Genomic DNA, 18,615 nt, shown 5'->3' on the forward strand with positions numbered 1-18,615 from the left:
AGATTAACCAAATGAATAGTGATAGGGCTGCAGTGGCATTAACCACTGAATGTTAAGCAAGACAGAAAAAAAAAATACTTCCACCTCCATTGATTTTTACATAATTACAAGTTTACAGCTGCAATAATGAGATGGAGCAAGCAGGTGGATGAGAACACTATTCTCTATTCGCCATCTGGCTTCAGAGCATTTGAAACATGCACTAGGAAGAAGAGATGGAGGACAGAATGTGACATTGTATGCTTCGATAAACAGCTGAGATGAAGAACATCCTTTCTTGTCATATTTCATGGTCCATAACGTTGTGATAGATACATTTTGTGTTACCTAACTGAAGACTGAACAAGTATTAAGACAGTTTTAATAGTTGATTTTGCTCGTAAGTAAAAAAAAAAAACCTCTGTTTAAATTTCAGTTCAAATGTATTTTACAGCACTTTTAATAACATGCATTTTCAAAAAGTGTCTTTACAGAAAATCCAGGCCTCTAATGAGCAAAACAGGACAGTGGCAAGGAGAAACTCAGCTGCCATGAGGAAGAAACCAGGTGCCAGACTTGGCACAGAATAAATATAGTAATTCACAATAATTCTTAGAAAACGATTCATGACTAGGTTTAATTGATGAATTATTACATGAAGTATGCAAGGCTTGTCATATTTAAAAATAAATGTTAAGAAATAATATATGCAAGAAACTTCAAGATATGAAAGACCATACAGTATAAGGATGTTTGGACTGACGTACAAAGTTGACGTCTTAAAAACTTCAAAAAACGTTCGAGTTCCACCAGCAATGTTCTTGGTAGGTGTCTTTTAAACGTCATTGACACGTGTGAACGAACATTCTGGTACAAGTTGATCTTTGTCTCACCTGTGAACATGATATTTCTCCAGAGCTGTACAGGCTTTTGCTTTTTTTAAAGAATATATTGGCTATCTCTAATCTGGTCTTCCTGTTTTTGAGGCTTACTAATGGTTTACATCTGTAGAACCACGAGAGAGAAGGACTCTGTGGCCTGATTGTCGAAATCTGTGTAACTGGGACATTGCCCCATAGCAGCTTTACAGAAATCCGGATGTAAATGTAATATTCAGATCCATAATGAGCAATCCAGAAGCAACAATGGTGAGGAAAAGATCCCTGAGATGGCATGAGGCAGAACCAGACCCAAAGGGGAACCCATCCTCTTCTGGGTGATACCAGATATAAATGCGAACATAAGTCATTAAGTGCTAAAGCGGTCCCTAACACTAATTGGACCACTTTAGTAATATTTTATAATCAGTGCAAACTTTTACTATGAGACAGTTGGCTGTTGCTAAAAGTATTTCATAGCAAAATACTACATAATACTGTGACCACGGGTCTGTGTTGACCTGTGCACATGCACAACGTATCCAGGTGTTTTAACCCTACACCTGGGGTTAGGAAAGGTCAACTAGAACTGTAGTTTTCACAACTTCATCATGTGCAATGTCAACATGTGTGAACCAGCCATCTGACTGAGACTTATACTAAAACTGTGGTGGATGCTTGAGATTTGAGACTCTTATTGTGGCAGTGTCGTGTTTGGGAGAGAGAGGGAGATATAGAGAGAGGTAGGGAGAGATAGAAAGAGAGAGAAAGAGGGAAAGAGTGAGAGAGAGAGAGAATGAAGGAGAGAGAGGGAGAAAAAGGGAGGGTGGGAGAGGGAGAGAGAGAGGGGGAAAAAGGGAGGGTGGGAGAGGGAGAGAGAGAGGGGGAAAAGGGAGGGTGGGAGAGGGAGAGAGAGAGGGGGAAAAGGGAGGGTGGGAGAGGGAGAGAGAGAGAAAGAGGGGGGTAGAGAGAAAGAGGACGAGAGAGAGGGAGGGATAACGAGAGAGTGAGAGAGAAAGTGGGGGAGAGAGAGAAAGAGAGAGTGAGACAAAAAGAGGGGGAGAGAGAGGTAGAGAGAGACAGAGGGAGGGAGAGAGAGGGAGGGATAATGAGAGAGTGAGAGGGGGGGGGGAGAGAGAGAGAGAGAGAGAGAGAAGAGGGGGAGAAAGAGCGAGAGAGGTAGAGAGAAAGAGGCAGAGATAACGAGCGAGAGAGGTAGAGAGAAAGAGGCAGAGATAACGAGCGAGAGAGGTAGAGAGAAAGAGGCAGAGATAACGAGAGAGTGAGAGAGAAGGGGGAAGGAAGTGCTCCGCTAGCTGACAGCTGTGCGCGGCGGCAGAGCTAACCTGCTAGCTACCTATCCTCGAACAAAGGTCAGTTTCCATACGAAACATTCGCGTCTTTATTAAAAAGAGCGGCATAGCGTGCAAGGAATATCAGGAATATTGGGAATATGAGGTTGGATTTTGACGAAAGAAGAATAATTTGTGCTCTGTTCACATCTGCACATGAGCTCATGGTCTAACGATTATAACTGACATTGTAATGAAAACAAAGCTACGTTACCGTTAAAGGGGAAAAAAGAATGAGGTAGTTAACCTGAAGGGTTTTAGCTGTATTCATTCTCAGTGGATTTGCTGAGCTTTTAGCTCACTGCTTCAGCTAATGCTGCTGAAGGGAACATTTTGTTTTCTACATCAGATAGCGAACAATGATTGGCTAACGCTAGCTAGCTATTGTCTGTACTTCCTTTGTTGCTGCAACAGTAAACACCCAAGCTAACACACACACACACAGAGTGAAAAGTATAACCAGTAAACACGACATGACATGTTTTTTTTCGTGGTTGTTGAGGTATTTAAAGTTATATGAAGATAAACTAACTCTCTGGGGGGTTAGGTTAGATTTTGTAAACATTTTAGCCAGTTAGCTGCCTGGTTTTCGCGTTAAGTTCGCGCTTGGAAGATGTCAAATAAAGAGTAATAGAGTGATCCTGTTAGTGCCACGTCGACATTTATGAACTAGTCATCTTTGAATGACATGGTGTCATGTGAGTAAACGAAATGAAGAAGTGGGTTTTCCAGCAGTGATCTCCAGCTCCGCATCTGTGTTCCGGGGAAAGTAGGTGGGAGGGTGAAAAGGCCAGCAGGTGAGGCCATAGACTAATTTGCATATCATTTGAATAGTAATCATTTGCATACCAAAACGAGTTACATGATGGAGAAGGAAGATTTTCTGAAGACACTTGGCCTTAAGAGTTTTATCAGACTAGTAGATAAGTAAGGAATGAAATATTGACTATGTTTACATGAGCATCAGTAATCTAATTATTGACCTTATTCTGAATAAGACAATATTGTGATTAAGGTGTTTACATGAGTCGCTTTTAGAATACTCCCTTCATGTTCCTGTTTTACATGTTATAGAACATAGATCGATTAACAGCACACGTCATTACGTCCCTAAGCCATGCCGTCTGAAGTCCCTCCAGAATTTCACGTATGGACATATAGTTCGTCTTCATTATGATACCGTATACAGTTTTGGGTGTTTCATTTTTAATTTTTACGTACGCTTCAAGTGCAGTTAATTATTTATCATGCTATACGTGCAAATAGACGACTGCTTGAAGCCGTGGGCTGCGTCCGAAACCGTGTCCTTACCTGCAAGGTCGTAGCCAAAATACATGTATTTCACTGACTATACAGTAGGTAAGTATGCGGTTTGGGACACAGCCGTGCTCTCTTGTTTGCCGTCAAACGGATGAGCACTGCCATGTGTGATCGTGTCCTGTCACAAAACGCAGTGAAAACTCCGACACGACGTTAATAGTGTGATTAAGGTGTGTACATGTCTGTAACGCACTTCCATAATGCGACTAAAAATTAATTCCATTTGTGTTTACTTCGAGTATGAATTCAGTCGGATTAAGGTCATCAATAATCGCTGTTTACATGCTAGTTTCTTAATCAGAGTATCATCTTAATCGGGTTAATATCGGATTATTGTTGTCCATGTAAATGTACTGACTATGGGGCACTGCTTTTATAGAAAATAATCCACATAGGGTTGGTGTGATGAGTACAGAACCCCACACATGACATGCAGGTTAATATATATATATATATATATATATATATATATATATATAACATTTATTTTATTTTTTTTAACGCACGTCATGTGCAGGGCTATGTAGATGAGACCTGATGCAAAGCAGAGTTACGGTTACAACCCCCAAGTGGATTATTTTCTTAAAACAGCACATCCTGAAGTGTTTTGTTCCTTTTATCACAGCTCTTTGTTAACCATTACAATTTTTTATTTTTTAATGAGTGACACGTCATGCTTCGAAATTGTTTCTTTACATTTTGCGTTGTGAAACGTCAGCACATTAATATAAACTTAGCGTTTGAATTACAGCCAGCGCCACTCATAACCAACTTCCGGGACATCATCTGCTGTAAGGACGTAGTGTATACACAACACACACACTATGTCTGGCCACGCTCACTACCTTCCTCTCCTCAGAGCGAACAGGCGATACTATTATCACGGGGCACGATAGGATGGGAGTTTTACAGCACTGTAGTACAATAGATTATAAATTATTTCATATTGAAAGAAGTCAATTTTGGTAATGGCACCACAAACTACTTATGTATTTTACCAGGTAGTGTCAAAAGATTTAGCACACACTTAATAATAGTAATTACTGTATACATTATAAAATATTTTCTTGGCATAGAAGTGAGTCAAACTAACGTCCACTTCTGCCTTTCAGCCTTTATGCTCATCGATCATTTCATGCTCCCATGTTCATTTCATGCTTCATGTGCACTTGAACTTTTACGGTGTTGTGTCAGCGTCACCACACACGAATCAGCCGTGTCGGAATTGTGCTTTGCACTTTACAGGGGATCGATATACACGTGCGAGTACAGAGAAAAATCGGTGTTTCCGAAACCTTTGTAAATCTGCCAGAACATTGTTTTTTTTTTTTTTGGTTCAGTTTGGCAAAACGTTTCACACAACGTTTACACCTAACTTTTACTAAAAGATTTCTAAATGAGGCTCAGTGTTAGTAAGCAGTTAGAAATAGACGTGAAGAAAATGGTTCTGGATGGAATAACTTTTCAAGTGTTTATTGCTTGTAAACGTTGCCAAGATGAGAGTTTAAAATGAAGAACAAGGAAGTACCTGGGAGGGACAAGTAATGGTGAACAGTGATTGGTCATTGGGCTCGCAAAGGGCAACTCAGTCAGGCTTTACGCACTGGCGTATGTATTAAATGACACATTTATTCAGGGACAGTACAGAACTCAAAAAGCGAGTCAAGTCGAGCCGTAACGTGCGGTGGAAAAACGCCGTTAGACTTGATCATCTCAAGCCAGTGAGCACTTCATGCTAAACATGTTTGTCTGTTTAAAACAGTTTCATACAGTGAATTTCCCATATTGTGATGGCTTGTTAATACTTTCATTCTCTACAGGAGACAGTAGCCCTGCCGCCGAGCTGTAAGATGTCAGCAGGAATCACTGATGGTTGTTCATCGGTCGGTGTCTCGTTGCCACTTTCTGCCCTGTCTTGGTCTCTGTTGCTCTTTGTGAGTGTGCTGTCTACTACACAGGCATCAAGTAAGTTCCCCACAGCCGGATATTTTTATGCCCTAGGGTACAATCAATTAAGGCAAACTCTGGGCCCATGGGACACCATAGCACCAATCGATTAGCTGTAAGAATTAATGATCGAGTTGAAATGGAACTAATTACCCCACCCCCACTCTAGCCTACTAAAAACAGACTATTAATTAGTTCTGCCTTCAGCTTTGAACTACTACTTCCTTTGTTCTTTATTCGGGAATACGTCTGCTGTTTTTTCCTTGCAAGGTTGCGTGAGGCCGTTCTCTATCCAACATGGCCGAGTAAATGTGACCGAGACGAACAGAGGCTCGTTCCCTGTGGGCACCGTGCTGCAGTACAGCTGTGATTCGGGCTACACCGTGGACGTACCCAGCATCATCGTCTGCACCAGAGAGGGCCTCTGGTCCTCTGGCCCACCACGCTGCCTCCACAATAGCTGTGAGAATGTCTTGTGACTCGTAAGAAATTCGGAAGGGTTCTTCACGGGTAGCACCTGTAAACCATGAACGCCTACCTCATGACTATGTAAAACTATTGCTTAATATTGCAAGCTTAACCAAATCCCAAAATAGTGTCAAGATAAGAACTCGCATGTATGCCAAGCCTATTTAATGGACTGCTGAAGTATTTCTAAAACCAGCTAGGTGTTTTTACACAAAATATAATGCGTCACATTTGGGTCATCTATCTAAACAGTTCTGCTTGTATTGGTAGTCTAGGCTGATCTGTTTAAAAAAAAAAAAAAAAAAAAAAAAAAAAAAAGGGATTGTACCAGTGTGTGAATCTTTATTTTCACACCAACAGAGCTGAACTCTGAATGCAAAGTGCTCTACTTTTGTAGTGTTGAAACATAAAATTTGTCAATATAAACATGTATTTGTCTTATGTTCACTCATTCATTCATCTATTCATTCATATATAATTAAAAATATCTCATTTCCCCACCAGACTGTGCCCCCCCAGTGGAGCCAGAGAACGGGGGTTACACCTGCCACCCATCCCCATGCCATCGTCTGACTCATGGCACAGTGTTGGAGTATTTCTGTGACGAAGGCTACACGCTGAAGGGCGATTACAAATACCTCACCTGCCAGAAGGGAGAATGGAACGGTCCTATGGAGATCAGCTGTGTGCTCAGTCAAGGTCAGTAGCAGTGTTAGGAGGGAGATTTAAAGCAGGGATTTGTTATTCTCATTAAAATCAGCTCTGTCTCACCCCACCTAACTACCAAGGGCAATGTGAAACATCAGGATACCTCCATGTGGACATGTGCACATCTGCCATGACCTTGCACAAATGGTCACATAGTGATGTCTGGTGCAGTCAGTTGCAATAAATATTGCTGTCATGCAGCCATCTTTCCCTGTCTTCTTCTCGCCCGTGTGCATGTCGGATTACGTGTACAAAATATGGAGCTCACCACTTAGCAGCTTGTGAACCCAGATGACCTTTCCTTCCTAACTGGGGATAGCCTCATCTCATTCCTTTGCATCTCAGTGAGTGTGTTTTCTTCCATAATACAAGTATTTTTGTAACATGCTCCCAAACAGGTAGATTTGATCCTTGGGCCAGAGTTGATTGAAGCCTCTGAACCTAAAGAGCTTGCTAGTCACAAATGTTTAAGTCCGGCAACGGCCAATAAGCACAACAAGAGTACAGTCTTGATTGTTGTCTAGGTAAATCAACAACCTGGTTGCAGACATGACTCAGCTTAATGCACTGGTTCAGCAGCTGAAGCTGTACAACCCAGTGGTTTGTGCTTTTACAAAAAGTCATCCTTCTTGTAGGGATCACAGAGGAGCCTGAGGGTGCCATGTGTACAGCCATGTCTGGGATGTTTTCCCAGGTTGATAAGGACTTACCAGCCAATGTGCCGGTTTCACTCTGTTCTCAGCAGAGTCTGGGGAAGAGTCTTGCCCAGATAAACGCTAATGAGGACTTAAAATATTGCCTTTTGTGTGGCACACACTTTCAAGGCATTAGCTAATTACCTGCAGTCGTTGGAACAGCCCCCTCCAAGTTGATCCCTCTTTGAGGGAGCTTATTGTCACCTTATTCCTGATGGTGGGAAACCCGTGCCAGGATATGGGACAACTCTCTTTCCGATTAGCAAAATCCACTCTGCCTGATGTGTGCAAATCAGTCCTACTGAATTTTTCAGTACAGTCCAGGGTCACCCTTGGTCCTGTCGCCAAAGAGCCCCTGGAGGGTACGGGTTTCAAAATTCGAAGCCAGCACCACCAAACAGACCATTCATGTGGCACCTTTAGGACACCACAACCAGGTTCTGTGTTCCAACGGCTACAAAGGAACCTGTCTGGCTCAGACTAAACTTAGGCAGGGAGTGCCACACCCTCAGACCTCCTTTAGGCATCGGAGTGCCCTTGTCTACTCTGTGGGGTGGGACCAAAACAATTACAAATACCACTAGAGTCCTACAGAGTAAGTCCGTGAAGGGTAGAGGCTGGTAGTAGGGCACCTTACAGCGGAAAACATCACTCTTTGGACGTCAGCTGCATTTTATCAGTGGGTCCTGATGACAGAGTTGCAGAGATGCAATCTGCATTTCAACTGCTGGCCCCCAGATTTTTGGGCTCAAGGCCTCGTTGATACCAGGCTCCAACAAAAACAAACTTGCCAGTCTGAAGCTGGTCAGCAAACTCTGAGGATGGGAATGGTGTCCTTATTTAAGTGAATGGATACACAGATTTATCAGCCATCACAGTTGCACAAGGTCAACTGCTTTTCTCCTTAGGTTGGCCCCACCCACAACTGGCCTTACCAAAAGCAACTCATCTCCAGGAGCTGCACAGTGTTGTGACGGGTGCCCTCTTGTGTATGTCCAGAAAAGTGGGATCTGCTCCCAGAGGTGGTAGCCCAGATCTAGGAAACGTTTGGAGCAGATAGACCTCTTAGCCAGTGCCTGGTCAACACATAGCAGGTTGTGGTTCTTTGTGGCAGAGCCAGACAGCCCACTGCTAAAGGATGTCCTAGTCCATGCCTGACCAACGAGACCTTTGTTCCCCCTACTGCTTTCACTAGTTGTTGGAACACCTCAATGGCTTCCTCCACAAGCAGATCTGGTATTACAAATGGACATTCAGATGGCATTATTCATGGCACTGTTTGTATTCTTCTGCCAATAACTCCAGTCGACATATAAAGCAAAGTTGCGGATGAAACATGCACTATATGTAAACATCACTGGCAAGTTTTAAGAAGACTTGAATTAATTACCATGAATTACTTGCCCCATTCATTCTTTCCATACATTCACTTGTTCTTTCTTGAGTCGTTAGGGAATATAGTATTGAGTACCACACATTTGTTTACTACATTCAGATTAGCTTTCCAACATTGTTTCTCCACTTTTATGGTTGTAAGTACCATCCCGAGTTGACGGTACAGAGAAATATCCAATCAGCTGTTTGATTATCTTAATGAGGAGCGTCTGTCACACACCAATCACACAAATGTTCGGCCAGACACTGATTGATTGATTGATTCCTGTCGCTAGCTTACCTTTCCATTTATTTATTTTTTTTGTCAGCGCATCAAACAACTCTCACCATTGTTTTTACATTCATTCTGTTATGTCGCCTAATGGCCTTTTTACGTTCATTCGGCTTCAGGTGCTCCGCAAAAACACTTTAAAAAAAACAAACAAAAAAAAAAAACAAGCTTTTCTGTGGTAGGGAAAACCCTGGCGGTTCCTTGTTTTATCTGACGGTTGTCTGAGTGCAATTTCTGCAGAATCGATGCTGTGCCTGAATCGATTGGCATTGAAAAATTAATAGATCATCCATACTGAAGATTAGCTATACACATCTGGTCAAAAGTTTAGACACACTCATTCTTTTTTTTATTTAAATTTTTCACCCACATTTTAGAATAAACTCTGGAGTAATACAAATGGTACTATGGGAATTATGATTTGAGTTGTGATTAAGAAATCCCAAATAAATCAGAATAATGTAGTATTTTAGCATCTTCAAAGTAGACACCCTTTTCACCTAGAATTTAAAAGAAATGTATTCTTGGCATTTTCTCAACCAGGTTTCCTCAAACCTCCAGGAATCCCCATGAGATGCTTTTTAAACAGTATTAAAGGAGTTCCCACCTATGCTGGACACTTATCGGCTGCTTTACGGAATATTTCGCTCCAAGTCATCCATCCAGTTTTCTAATGAAAGAAATGAATATGTTCGCACAATTATATTTTTGTCATTTAATCATACACCTTCAGATCAAAAGGTTTTTAAGATCATGAAAAACATTTCAGTCAAGTGTCTTTAAACTTTTCACCGGTAGTGTGTATGTATATGTGTATATATATGTGTATATGTATATGTGTATATATATATATATATATATATATATATATATATATATATATATATATATATATATATATATATATATATATATATATATATATATATATATATATATATATATATATATATATATATATATATATATATATATATATATATATATATATATATATATGTATATATATATGTATATATATGTGTATATATATATATATATATATATATATATATATGTGTATATATATATGTATATATATATATATGTGTATATATATATATATATATATATATATATATATATATATGTATATGTGTGTGTGTGTATGTATCTCTAGAGTCGACCTATTAAGGGGATTTCCAAGTACCTTCTACCATCTTTGATTAAAATTTTCCTTAAATGGTCATTTTTACCCATCAATTTAGATTTTTGATACAAGTTAGTATTACTAAGTATTTTGAGGTCCATTTTAAATGTGCTTGGTTTTAAAACATATTTGTTTGGATAAAAATCTCTGCTCTTCTTTTTCCTTACCAGGTTGTGTGAGGCCGTTCTCCATTCAGCATGGACAAGTAAATGTGACCGAGACAAACAGAGGTTCGTTCCCTGTAGGCACCGTGCTGCAGTACAGCTGTGATTCTGGCTACACCGTGGACGGACCCAGCATCGTCATGTGTACCAGAGAGAGCCTCTGGTCCTCGGGCCCACCACGCTGCCTCCATAATAGCTGTGAGTTCCTCCATACCGTTTTAAATTCTGTACGAGTGCTTAAGAATACTCATAAACCGATGTCAATTAAAAAATGGTTTAATAATATACTAATAAATTATGTGTTTAATTGTGAGCTTGATTTGGAAACATTCCAAATGAAAATAAAAGTGAACTGTTGTGTTTAAATTGGGAAAGGCATGGACGTAAGGCCGGATTTCTTACTATCACGTATTCAGACTTCTCTTCTGTAGCAGTTTATCCTGTGTGTTTCAGTGTGCAGTCCTCCATTTGAGCCAAAGAACGGGGGTTACGCCTGCCATCCATCACCATGCCATCGTCTCACTGACGGAACGGTGGTGGAGTATTTCTGTGACGAGGGCTACACACTGAAGGGAGATTACAAATACGTTACCTGCCAGAACGGAGAATGGAACAGTCCCATGCAGATCAGCTGTGTGTTCAGTCAAGGTGAATTCTCACTTCAGACATCTGCCAAACCACTTCATAGTTCTCCACTGCTCCTTCCTACACTTCTGTTTCATTAGCCATTTGTAGGCTTATGTTTTTTTGGTTGGAACGTAGTACATTAAACAGCTGTCACAAAGCCGTGTAGTAAGGGAGGGGGGAAAGCTTGTAAAAATAAATTCTGCTCTGTACAGAAAAGCATGCAGCTCCTGTGCTGGGAATGAATACTCTGTCCATTGTGGCCACCACAGCCAGCTCTGTGGCACTTGTCCTTCTCCTAATGGTGGTGTTCGTGTTACTCCAGCCCAAACTGAAGGCTTTTCATCATGGACGGTGAGCTTCCTTTTACTTTTAGGTTTTTGTAATCCTCATATTATAGGGTGCAAACACAATCTGTAAACAACAGTTTTCTTGGTTTTTAATATATTCCTAGTTGCCCCAAAGCAAGTTAGGTTTCACGCCAATAATTAGTTGTTGTTTTTTTCCTTTTGTTTTGTTTTTTTTTTTCTTTTTTTTTCATGATTACTCTATCTGAGCAGTATCTTTTAGTATAAATGGGTGTGCTTTTGAGCCATCTTCTACAATCGGTCACTTAAGTATTTTCTGTACCCAAAACATGCGAACTGTGAATGTTTCCACATTTTTAAAAGAGTTCTAAAGTTACTGAACAGTAATGGGGTAAAGCTTTGAAACAGGGGCTCAGACCTCATTCACAAAACTTTTGTATGCAGGAAAAAATAAAAACAGATTTAAGAAGTCAGGTAACGCTAAGTACTTTTGTTAAATTTATCTGGAGTGCTCATTAATTAATGAACGTTTCCCCAAACCCTCGTGTAAGTAAAGTACTTCTTTATTTGGACCTTGCATGCAGTTCTACCTCAACAAGGTGTAATGAGGTATGCAATCAGTGAGGCCACAACAAAAAAAAATCACTGATGCATTTCCTGAACTGAAGTTCTTTATAATTAGTAGTAGTAGTAGTAGTAGTCATTAGTTCAGTGGTCCTTTTGTAGATTGATTATTGATCGATCTTTTACACCTGATGAAACCTGTTGTCAGTTCTGCCACAGTAGGACTTCTTTAACCTTACATGCTACATTGTTCAAATAAATAAATATGGAAAGACATGATTATGAATTATGATCATGCACCAGCAGGGCAGACTGTGGAGTCCACCAGGTGGAGCTATTTGTCCACATGCTGTGGTGTGATCGAATATAAAATGGTTAGTCTTAGTCACAGCTCAGTTTATTAATCTTATGAGAATATTTGACTCAGTGCACAATAAAGGCCACACAACAACATTACTGGATTAGCATTATGTTCGAAATGCATGGTGGTGTTGTAAGTATCTGTGAAAATATCTCTAAATGACAACGATTAACACCTTAATGGCATGTTAATAGGGATAAATGGGTTGTCCATTGGTGAAATAGTGATTGAAATAATTGAATACTTTTTGGTCAAAATGGGCAACCCATTATGTTTATGTAGCGAGTACAACATTTGAACATTTTTACATTTTGGACAAGAAAGTCCAAGTGATATTGAAGGCCTTTCATGCTGTGCCTCTAAGTGCAAGTTGCCTTGCTTTTATTAATAATATTGTTTCCTCATAGCCCTCCCGCTTGCTATTGAAACTCCCCTTTTTCTATGGTTTTGTTGAAATTTTTGCTTGTTTGTCTTTGGCAGCTACATACACAGTCTCTGTGAAAAGGCATTTCCCTTTAACCCCACAAACCCCCCCCGGACATCCTGCCCTGAGATTTAGAAACAAAATATATCGTGTTTTATAATATTACACTTACAGCTACAGTCCACCATTTATAAATACTGTCTTTCAACGTCTAATTTTGTTAATTAAATGTACAGTACTATTTCAGTCGCTGATCCAGAATCGATTATTTGACTATTTACTGGTTACTCATGCTGCTTTTCTTCAGGCTTTGGTTGGAAGCAGATGCAGTGAAGAAGTACTGAATTCCTTTCTTTAAATATCAGTTCATTAAAGCGTGCCTTGCAACACTGTTAGTTCGTTACATTTATATAGCGCTTTTACATTGCTTGGGGGGGGGGGATCTCATCACCCACCAGTAGTGTGTAGCACTGCGACAGCAGCCATAGTGTGCTAGAATGCCCTCCACACACCAGCTATTGGTGGAGCAGAGAGGAGAGTGATGTAGCCAATTCAGAGATGGGGATTATTAGGGGGCCATGATAGACAAGGGCCAATTTCGCCGGGACAACGGGGTTACACCCATACTCATTTACGAGAAGTGTCCTGGGAAGTGACTCTGTGGAGTCAGAGAGTCAGGACTTCTGTTTAATGTCTGATCCGAAAGAAGGTGCGGTTTTAACAGTATAGTGTCCCCGTCACTACGCACAATCAAGGTGAGCACCCCCTGAGAACGCCTCACTAATACCACTTCCAGCAGCAACCTTAGTTTTTCTCAGGAGGTCTCCCATCCAGGTACTGGCCAGGCTCAACCCTGCTTAGCTTCTGTGAGAAACCAGGTGAAAGCTGTAGGGAGATATGGCTCTGGCAACAGGCTTATATGTAATGTTACAGACATGGCATACACTGGAAAACAATTTCTGCAATAATGTACATCGGAACAACAAATGTTTATAAATTCTAAGGATAAATATAGTAATTACTTCAAGGTATTTATTAACATTCACATATCATTAGAAAATATGTGGAACTTTTCCGCTTATTTGCACTCTCCCCTTCTGTAGGCGTGAGCAGGGAGACTCCGGGCAGCCGGTGACCATCATGGTGGAGGGTGTGCAGGTCGCCTTGCCGTCCTACGAGGAAGCTGTGTCTGGAGCCGGAGGTGCGGTTTTGAATCGGCTCCTACCCCAAACACAACTAGAGTCTATGGAGCATGTGTTAACCCAGTCCTCAACAACACATTCTCAGCATACAGAGATCTCAGTGGTACATCAGCCATCTTCCTCATCTTCCTTCTCATCCTCCTGGAGTTTGGACGGTGCACAGGGAGCAACAGCAGCGTCTTCAGTGTTTCAGTGCCGGAATCCAGACTCCAGTCAGCAAAACAGTTTACCATCTCTACACGGCTCCGAACAGAACCTTGCTGATGGTACTAACTCGCTGTGTTTTTCTACTATTCCTTTAACCGTTTCGTTCGTTTCTTTTAAGCTTTTCAGTCTTTCTAGTCAGTTTGGAAAATGTCAGGGGGGGACTTCATCAAAATGGTGGAACATTAAGACTTTTACACACGTCTAGGTGCCTTGAAATCTATCTTTCTCCATCTACCTGTGCTCAGCACTACTATAAACTGTTTTAAAATACGTCAACAGTGCCTTTCTCGAATCTGACGTTTCTTCATTTTCTATAACATCACGGCTAGGACTATAGTTCCATGTCTTTGTTCTAATACGTTATTATTTCTATAGTAACAGTTCATTCACAGGGACTTTGTGTGGTAGATGCTTCACATAACCAAAGTCTGATAAATGGATAAAAAATTAAAAAACTAGGGGAAATGTATAATTGTTCACAGAGTGATGCTTTCTGGAAGATGTTTATACTGTAACGTATGGAAGCAGTCTTAAGTGTCAGCACTTTAGAACAGTTAGGAAGTTTTCCACCATGGGAGAGTCTTCAGGACAGAGGATTTACCCTGCCGGGTTCTCAGCAACATGGCAAGCTATGTTTTTTTGTGTTTTGATGCCTCCACAACTAGGTGTTAGAGAGGCATTGTGTTTCTGTCCATCCGTACGTTTCGATTCTCATTAACGCAATATCTCAAGAACGAGTCTTGAATGTTAGTAACATTTTATGTGGAATTCTCATTGTAACCTGCAGATGAACTGATCACACTTTATTATTGATCCAATGAGGGTCAAGGTCACAGCAAGGTCAAATATTTGAAATAGCCTGATTACAGTGTACTTTAACAATATTTGAAGTAGGGCTGCAACTAACGATTATTTTCATGATCAATTGGTTGGCCGATTATTTTTTCTGATTAATCGGATGGCGGCAAACTTCCACTACCATTTTTTCATTTGTTTAAAATTAAATACACAAACTGAGTGTTACAAATATAAACTTAAGCCTAAAACTTTACACAATTGTCCAATTATATAAGACTGAAAAGAACACTACATACCAGGATATATATTATTAATTTAGGACTGCAGTTTAATTCCGTGCTTTTTTTTTTTTTTTGCATCTATAAAAATTTATATATAAATACTTATATAAAAAATAAATAATGAGTCTCTATTGGTCACATATAGAGTAGAGCACAGTGAAATTGTTTTCTTCGCATACCCCAGCCTGTCAGGAAGCTGGGGTCAGGGCGCAGGGTCATTACCCAGGGATTGGTTCAAATACCAGGTTCAATTACATTTTATTGTTGGTGTGACATTTAATTTGACTCTCTGAATTATCTTTTGTGTATTTTATCCATCAATGCGACACTTGAACTTGTCTACCACTCCTAGGTTTTTGCAAATCATCATTTCATTTGTAAATACATTTTAAAATAAATCCATCAATGAACGATCGTCAGCTCAGCTAACATGATATTTGTGAATGCACTCGAATAACCAAATTGATTCATTTTAAAACATCTCATTTGAATATATTTTGATACATTTAAAAAAAAAAAGATATAATATTATTTAAACATTTTTAAAACTGTCCGCAGAAACACTGCATTAGATGGTAGAGTACGTAGTGTAAGTCTATAGGACGTCATTTGGGACACAACTTTAGTATTTACTCTCCGAAGCGTGTTTTTGTCACAGAAGTAACATAATGAGTAAATGTACCATGCACAGACCAACTAATCGATAATGAGATTAGTTGACAACGATTTTCAGAAGATTATTATCGATTTTATCAATTAGTTGTTGCAAATTAGCATGCAAATTAGTAACAAGAAGGACTAGGCTCGTTAGGGGCGGAGCTGCCGGTCTTATTAATGTCGAGAGGTTGGTGAGGGAACTGTGTAAAGCTGTTATAATGTAAGTAGTAACATGTGACATTCCACAACGTAAAACTGTGCTGTCATTCATCAGAAAATTGCTGTGATAGAAGAGGAAAATAACACTGCTGTTATTTGGGAAAATAACCAACTTCAGTGTCGCATCACGCCACTACAGTCGTTCATTATTTTCCATCGTATTTTATTCCATATATTTATCCCAGGCACATCAGGGATATTAAGAATCTTTTTCAAGCTTTTGTTCCATGAATAAACCCTGTTCATTTTCTCTTCCCATTAGACATTCCCTTATTAAAGGATTCCTGAGAGTTTCTGTCACAGCCTCTGTCGTTCAGGCCACAAAGACTGCAGCCGCACACGCCTGACTGCTGTGATCTGACTTTGAGCTGCATCTCTGCAACACATAGCCCATCTCAGGTGATACTGAACTCGACCGACCTGATGCCCAGCGTGAGCCACCAGTTCTGTCCAGTCCAGAACTTGCAAATTATTTACACATGTATCTTACTTACACGCACACGCACTCAGATCCTTCACAGCTTTTGATTCCTCTGTCCTTGGACATGTAGCAAAGACACAACACTGTACAGAAAGTAAAGATTTACGAAAGGTCTTTAAAGGATTTAAATCTTATTTTGGTAGTAAACATATCGTTTTGAAACGCACCCACAAAACAATGTTATAAAAACACCCATGGTACCACCTGATATTGTGAGTGATGGATTCACACTCGTGCTAGCACTGAGTGGCTGTTTGCATATTTTGCTTAACTTAAAAAGGGTTGTTTTTTTTTTTATATAAGATTGGAGAATTTAAAGTAGAGGTGCACCGATACTAAATTTCTCAACCGATAGTTCTGCCTTTTATTCCTTCTTTTAAATGAATAATAATTAATTCCACAATTCTGAAGGAAAAGCAACTAAAAACTTTATTCTCTCCATTTCAACAAGTTGTTTCACAGTAACTGGTCTCATAAACAGAAAACACATTACCCTAATTAACATTAACACACTAACTAAATTCTGAAGATTAAAGTAAGATTTCTTAACTTATTGAATGTTATTAATTCATATTAACATTGACTGAATTCTAAAAAACCTCCTGTTAGTCTCACATTCACTCACCACTAACACAAGCATTTCTACTTCATCACGGACATCAAACTGGTCATATATAATATAAACTTTCTTATATATTAACATTAACTGGATATGAAATATACTACTCTACAAATATATTTTTCAACTCATCTTCATTTAAATCTCTCATCAGTGTACTTAATTCAGTGCGAGCAGCGCGGCAAAAAAATAAATTAGACTCAATGCCGAAACTCCCGCTTCACTGCTGCAGCGTCCGGTGTAAAAGCACTCATTCGTTAACATGCATACGGGAAAAAATCCTCATTTGTAAGTCACTTTGGATAAAAGCGTCTGCTAAATGAATAAATGTAAATGTAAAATTTCAGCAGTGCAGAGCTTACAAACTGCGATTTTGTCATCATTGTCACCCAATTCAAAGTCATTCCACACAAGAGACATCATCTTTACACACAGCACAAATTATATGTGTTTTCCCACCCTCTTTTGATTGACAGGATATAATCAGCCCTGATCATCGGATGTTTCTAAACTATCGGCCGATTACCGATTATCAGCCGATACGTCGGTGCATCTCTAATTGAAAGTGTCCTCACACTCATGGCTATTTAATGGTGTCTGTGGAAATAATTTTATTAAATACACCCTGCTACAGTATAACAAGGGCTATTTCTATCCTTACAGTGAGCTGGTTTTACCCCCATGTACTCGTCACTGCCTAGCACTATTTTTTTTTTTTTTAAAAAGGAATCTTCTTGTCTGTTTAGCATGCATTATTATTTAATTTTTTTTTTTAATTGACTCTTAAGGCATGTGACTTAGTGTTTTAAGAAGCTTTAGAGTAGGATTGAGGTGGTTGGTGATGTATGGAATTTAAAAACCATGGATTTGGTCTGAAAGCATACAAAACACATTGTAGGCCGTTCAGTAGCGCACCGATTCATCTCTACGTTAGCTATACATGCAGCGAGGCTCCATTTCCATAGGCATTGGCTGAACGTTACGTTTTCTCATAGCATCGTAAAGCTTGAGAGAATGTACAGTATCACAGGCTTTTTCACTTTTTTTGTGTGCATTAGTACATTTTAAAGAAAAAAAAAAGACTTTGAATATGAAGTGCTATTGATTAGCATTGTAAAATTCATTTTTAATTCTAAGAAGCAAGCAAGTTCCTAACTCCTCCTTGCTTTAACGAAGATAATCCTGATATCATCGCTGGCGCAAATGTCGGATAATTTAATGTAAATTTGATTTATTTAATACCAAACAAGTGAAGTCCTGTACTGTATAACATCTGTTTTTCATTTTTGGAACAGAATGATGTTACTTGCCAGGTATAGGATTTAAAAAAAAATTTTTTTTATTTATCTCTGCATTGTAAATAATGGTTTCTGATTAAATATCATTTCACCTATATGTTCTGTTTGGATTTTTTATTTTATTTTACAGATTTGCAACTTTTTTATTTTATATATAAACAAAAAACATTATTTTCTTAGGGAATTTTACAAAAAGGTGTATAATA

The 18,615-nt window shown here is 39.3% G+C and overlaps 1 protein-coding gene across 1 annotated transcript; it reads left to right on the forward strand.

Annotated features, from left to right (window-relative positions):
* Positions 1–1,990: 1,990 nt before the first annotated feature.
* On the forward strand, positions 1,991–18,506 carry LOC108269623 (sushi domain-containing protein 6). The gene is made up of 9 exons (XM_017475586.3): positions 1,991–2,230; positions 5,350–5,494; positions 5,747–5,938; positions 6,449–6,643; positions 10,373–10,564; positions 10,820–11,014; positions 11,206–11,344; positions 13,751–14,115; positions 16,274–18,506. Exons 2-9 carry the CDS (start codon positions 5,380–5,382, stop codon positions 16,297–16,299), a joined length of 1,419 nt encoding a protein of 472 aa, XP_017331075.1. The 5' UTR covers positions 1,991–2,230; positions 5,350–5,379; the 3' UTR covers positions 16,300–18,506.
* The last annotated feature ends 109 nt before the right edge of the window (positions 18,507–18,615 follow it).

This window comes from Ictalurus punctatus, chromosome 9, assembly GCF_001660625.3.
Source record: "Ictalurus punctatus breed USDA103 chromosome 9, Coco_2.0, whole genome shotgun sequence".
Classification (NCBI taxonomy): domain Eukaryota; kingdom Metazoa; phylum Chordata; class Actinopteri; order Siluriformes; family Ictaluridae; genus Ictalurus; species Ictalurus punctatus.

Coding starts and splice junctions, on each gene's coding strand:
- LOC108269623 (XM_017475586.3), top strand. CDS start 5,380: ATGTCAGCAGGAATCACTGATGGTTGTTCATCGGTCGGTGTCTCGTTG. Junction 5,939..6,448: donor ACGCTGCCTCCACAATAGCT/GTGAGAATGTCT, acceptor TTTCCCCACCAG/ACTGTGCCCCCCCAGTGGAG. Junction 10,565..10,819: donor ACGCTGCCTCCATAATAGCT/GTGAGTTCCTCC, acceptor TGTGTGTTTCAG/TGTGCAGTCCTCCATTTGAG.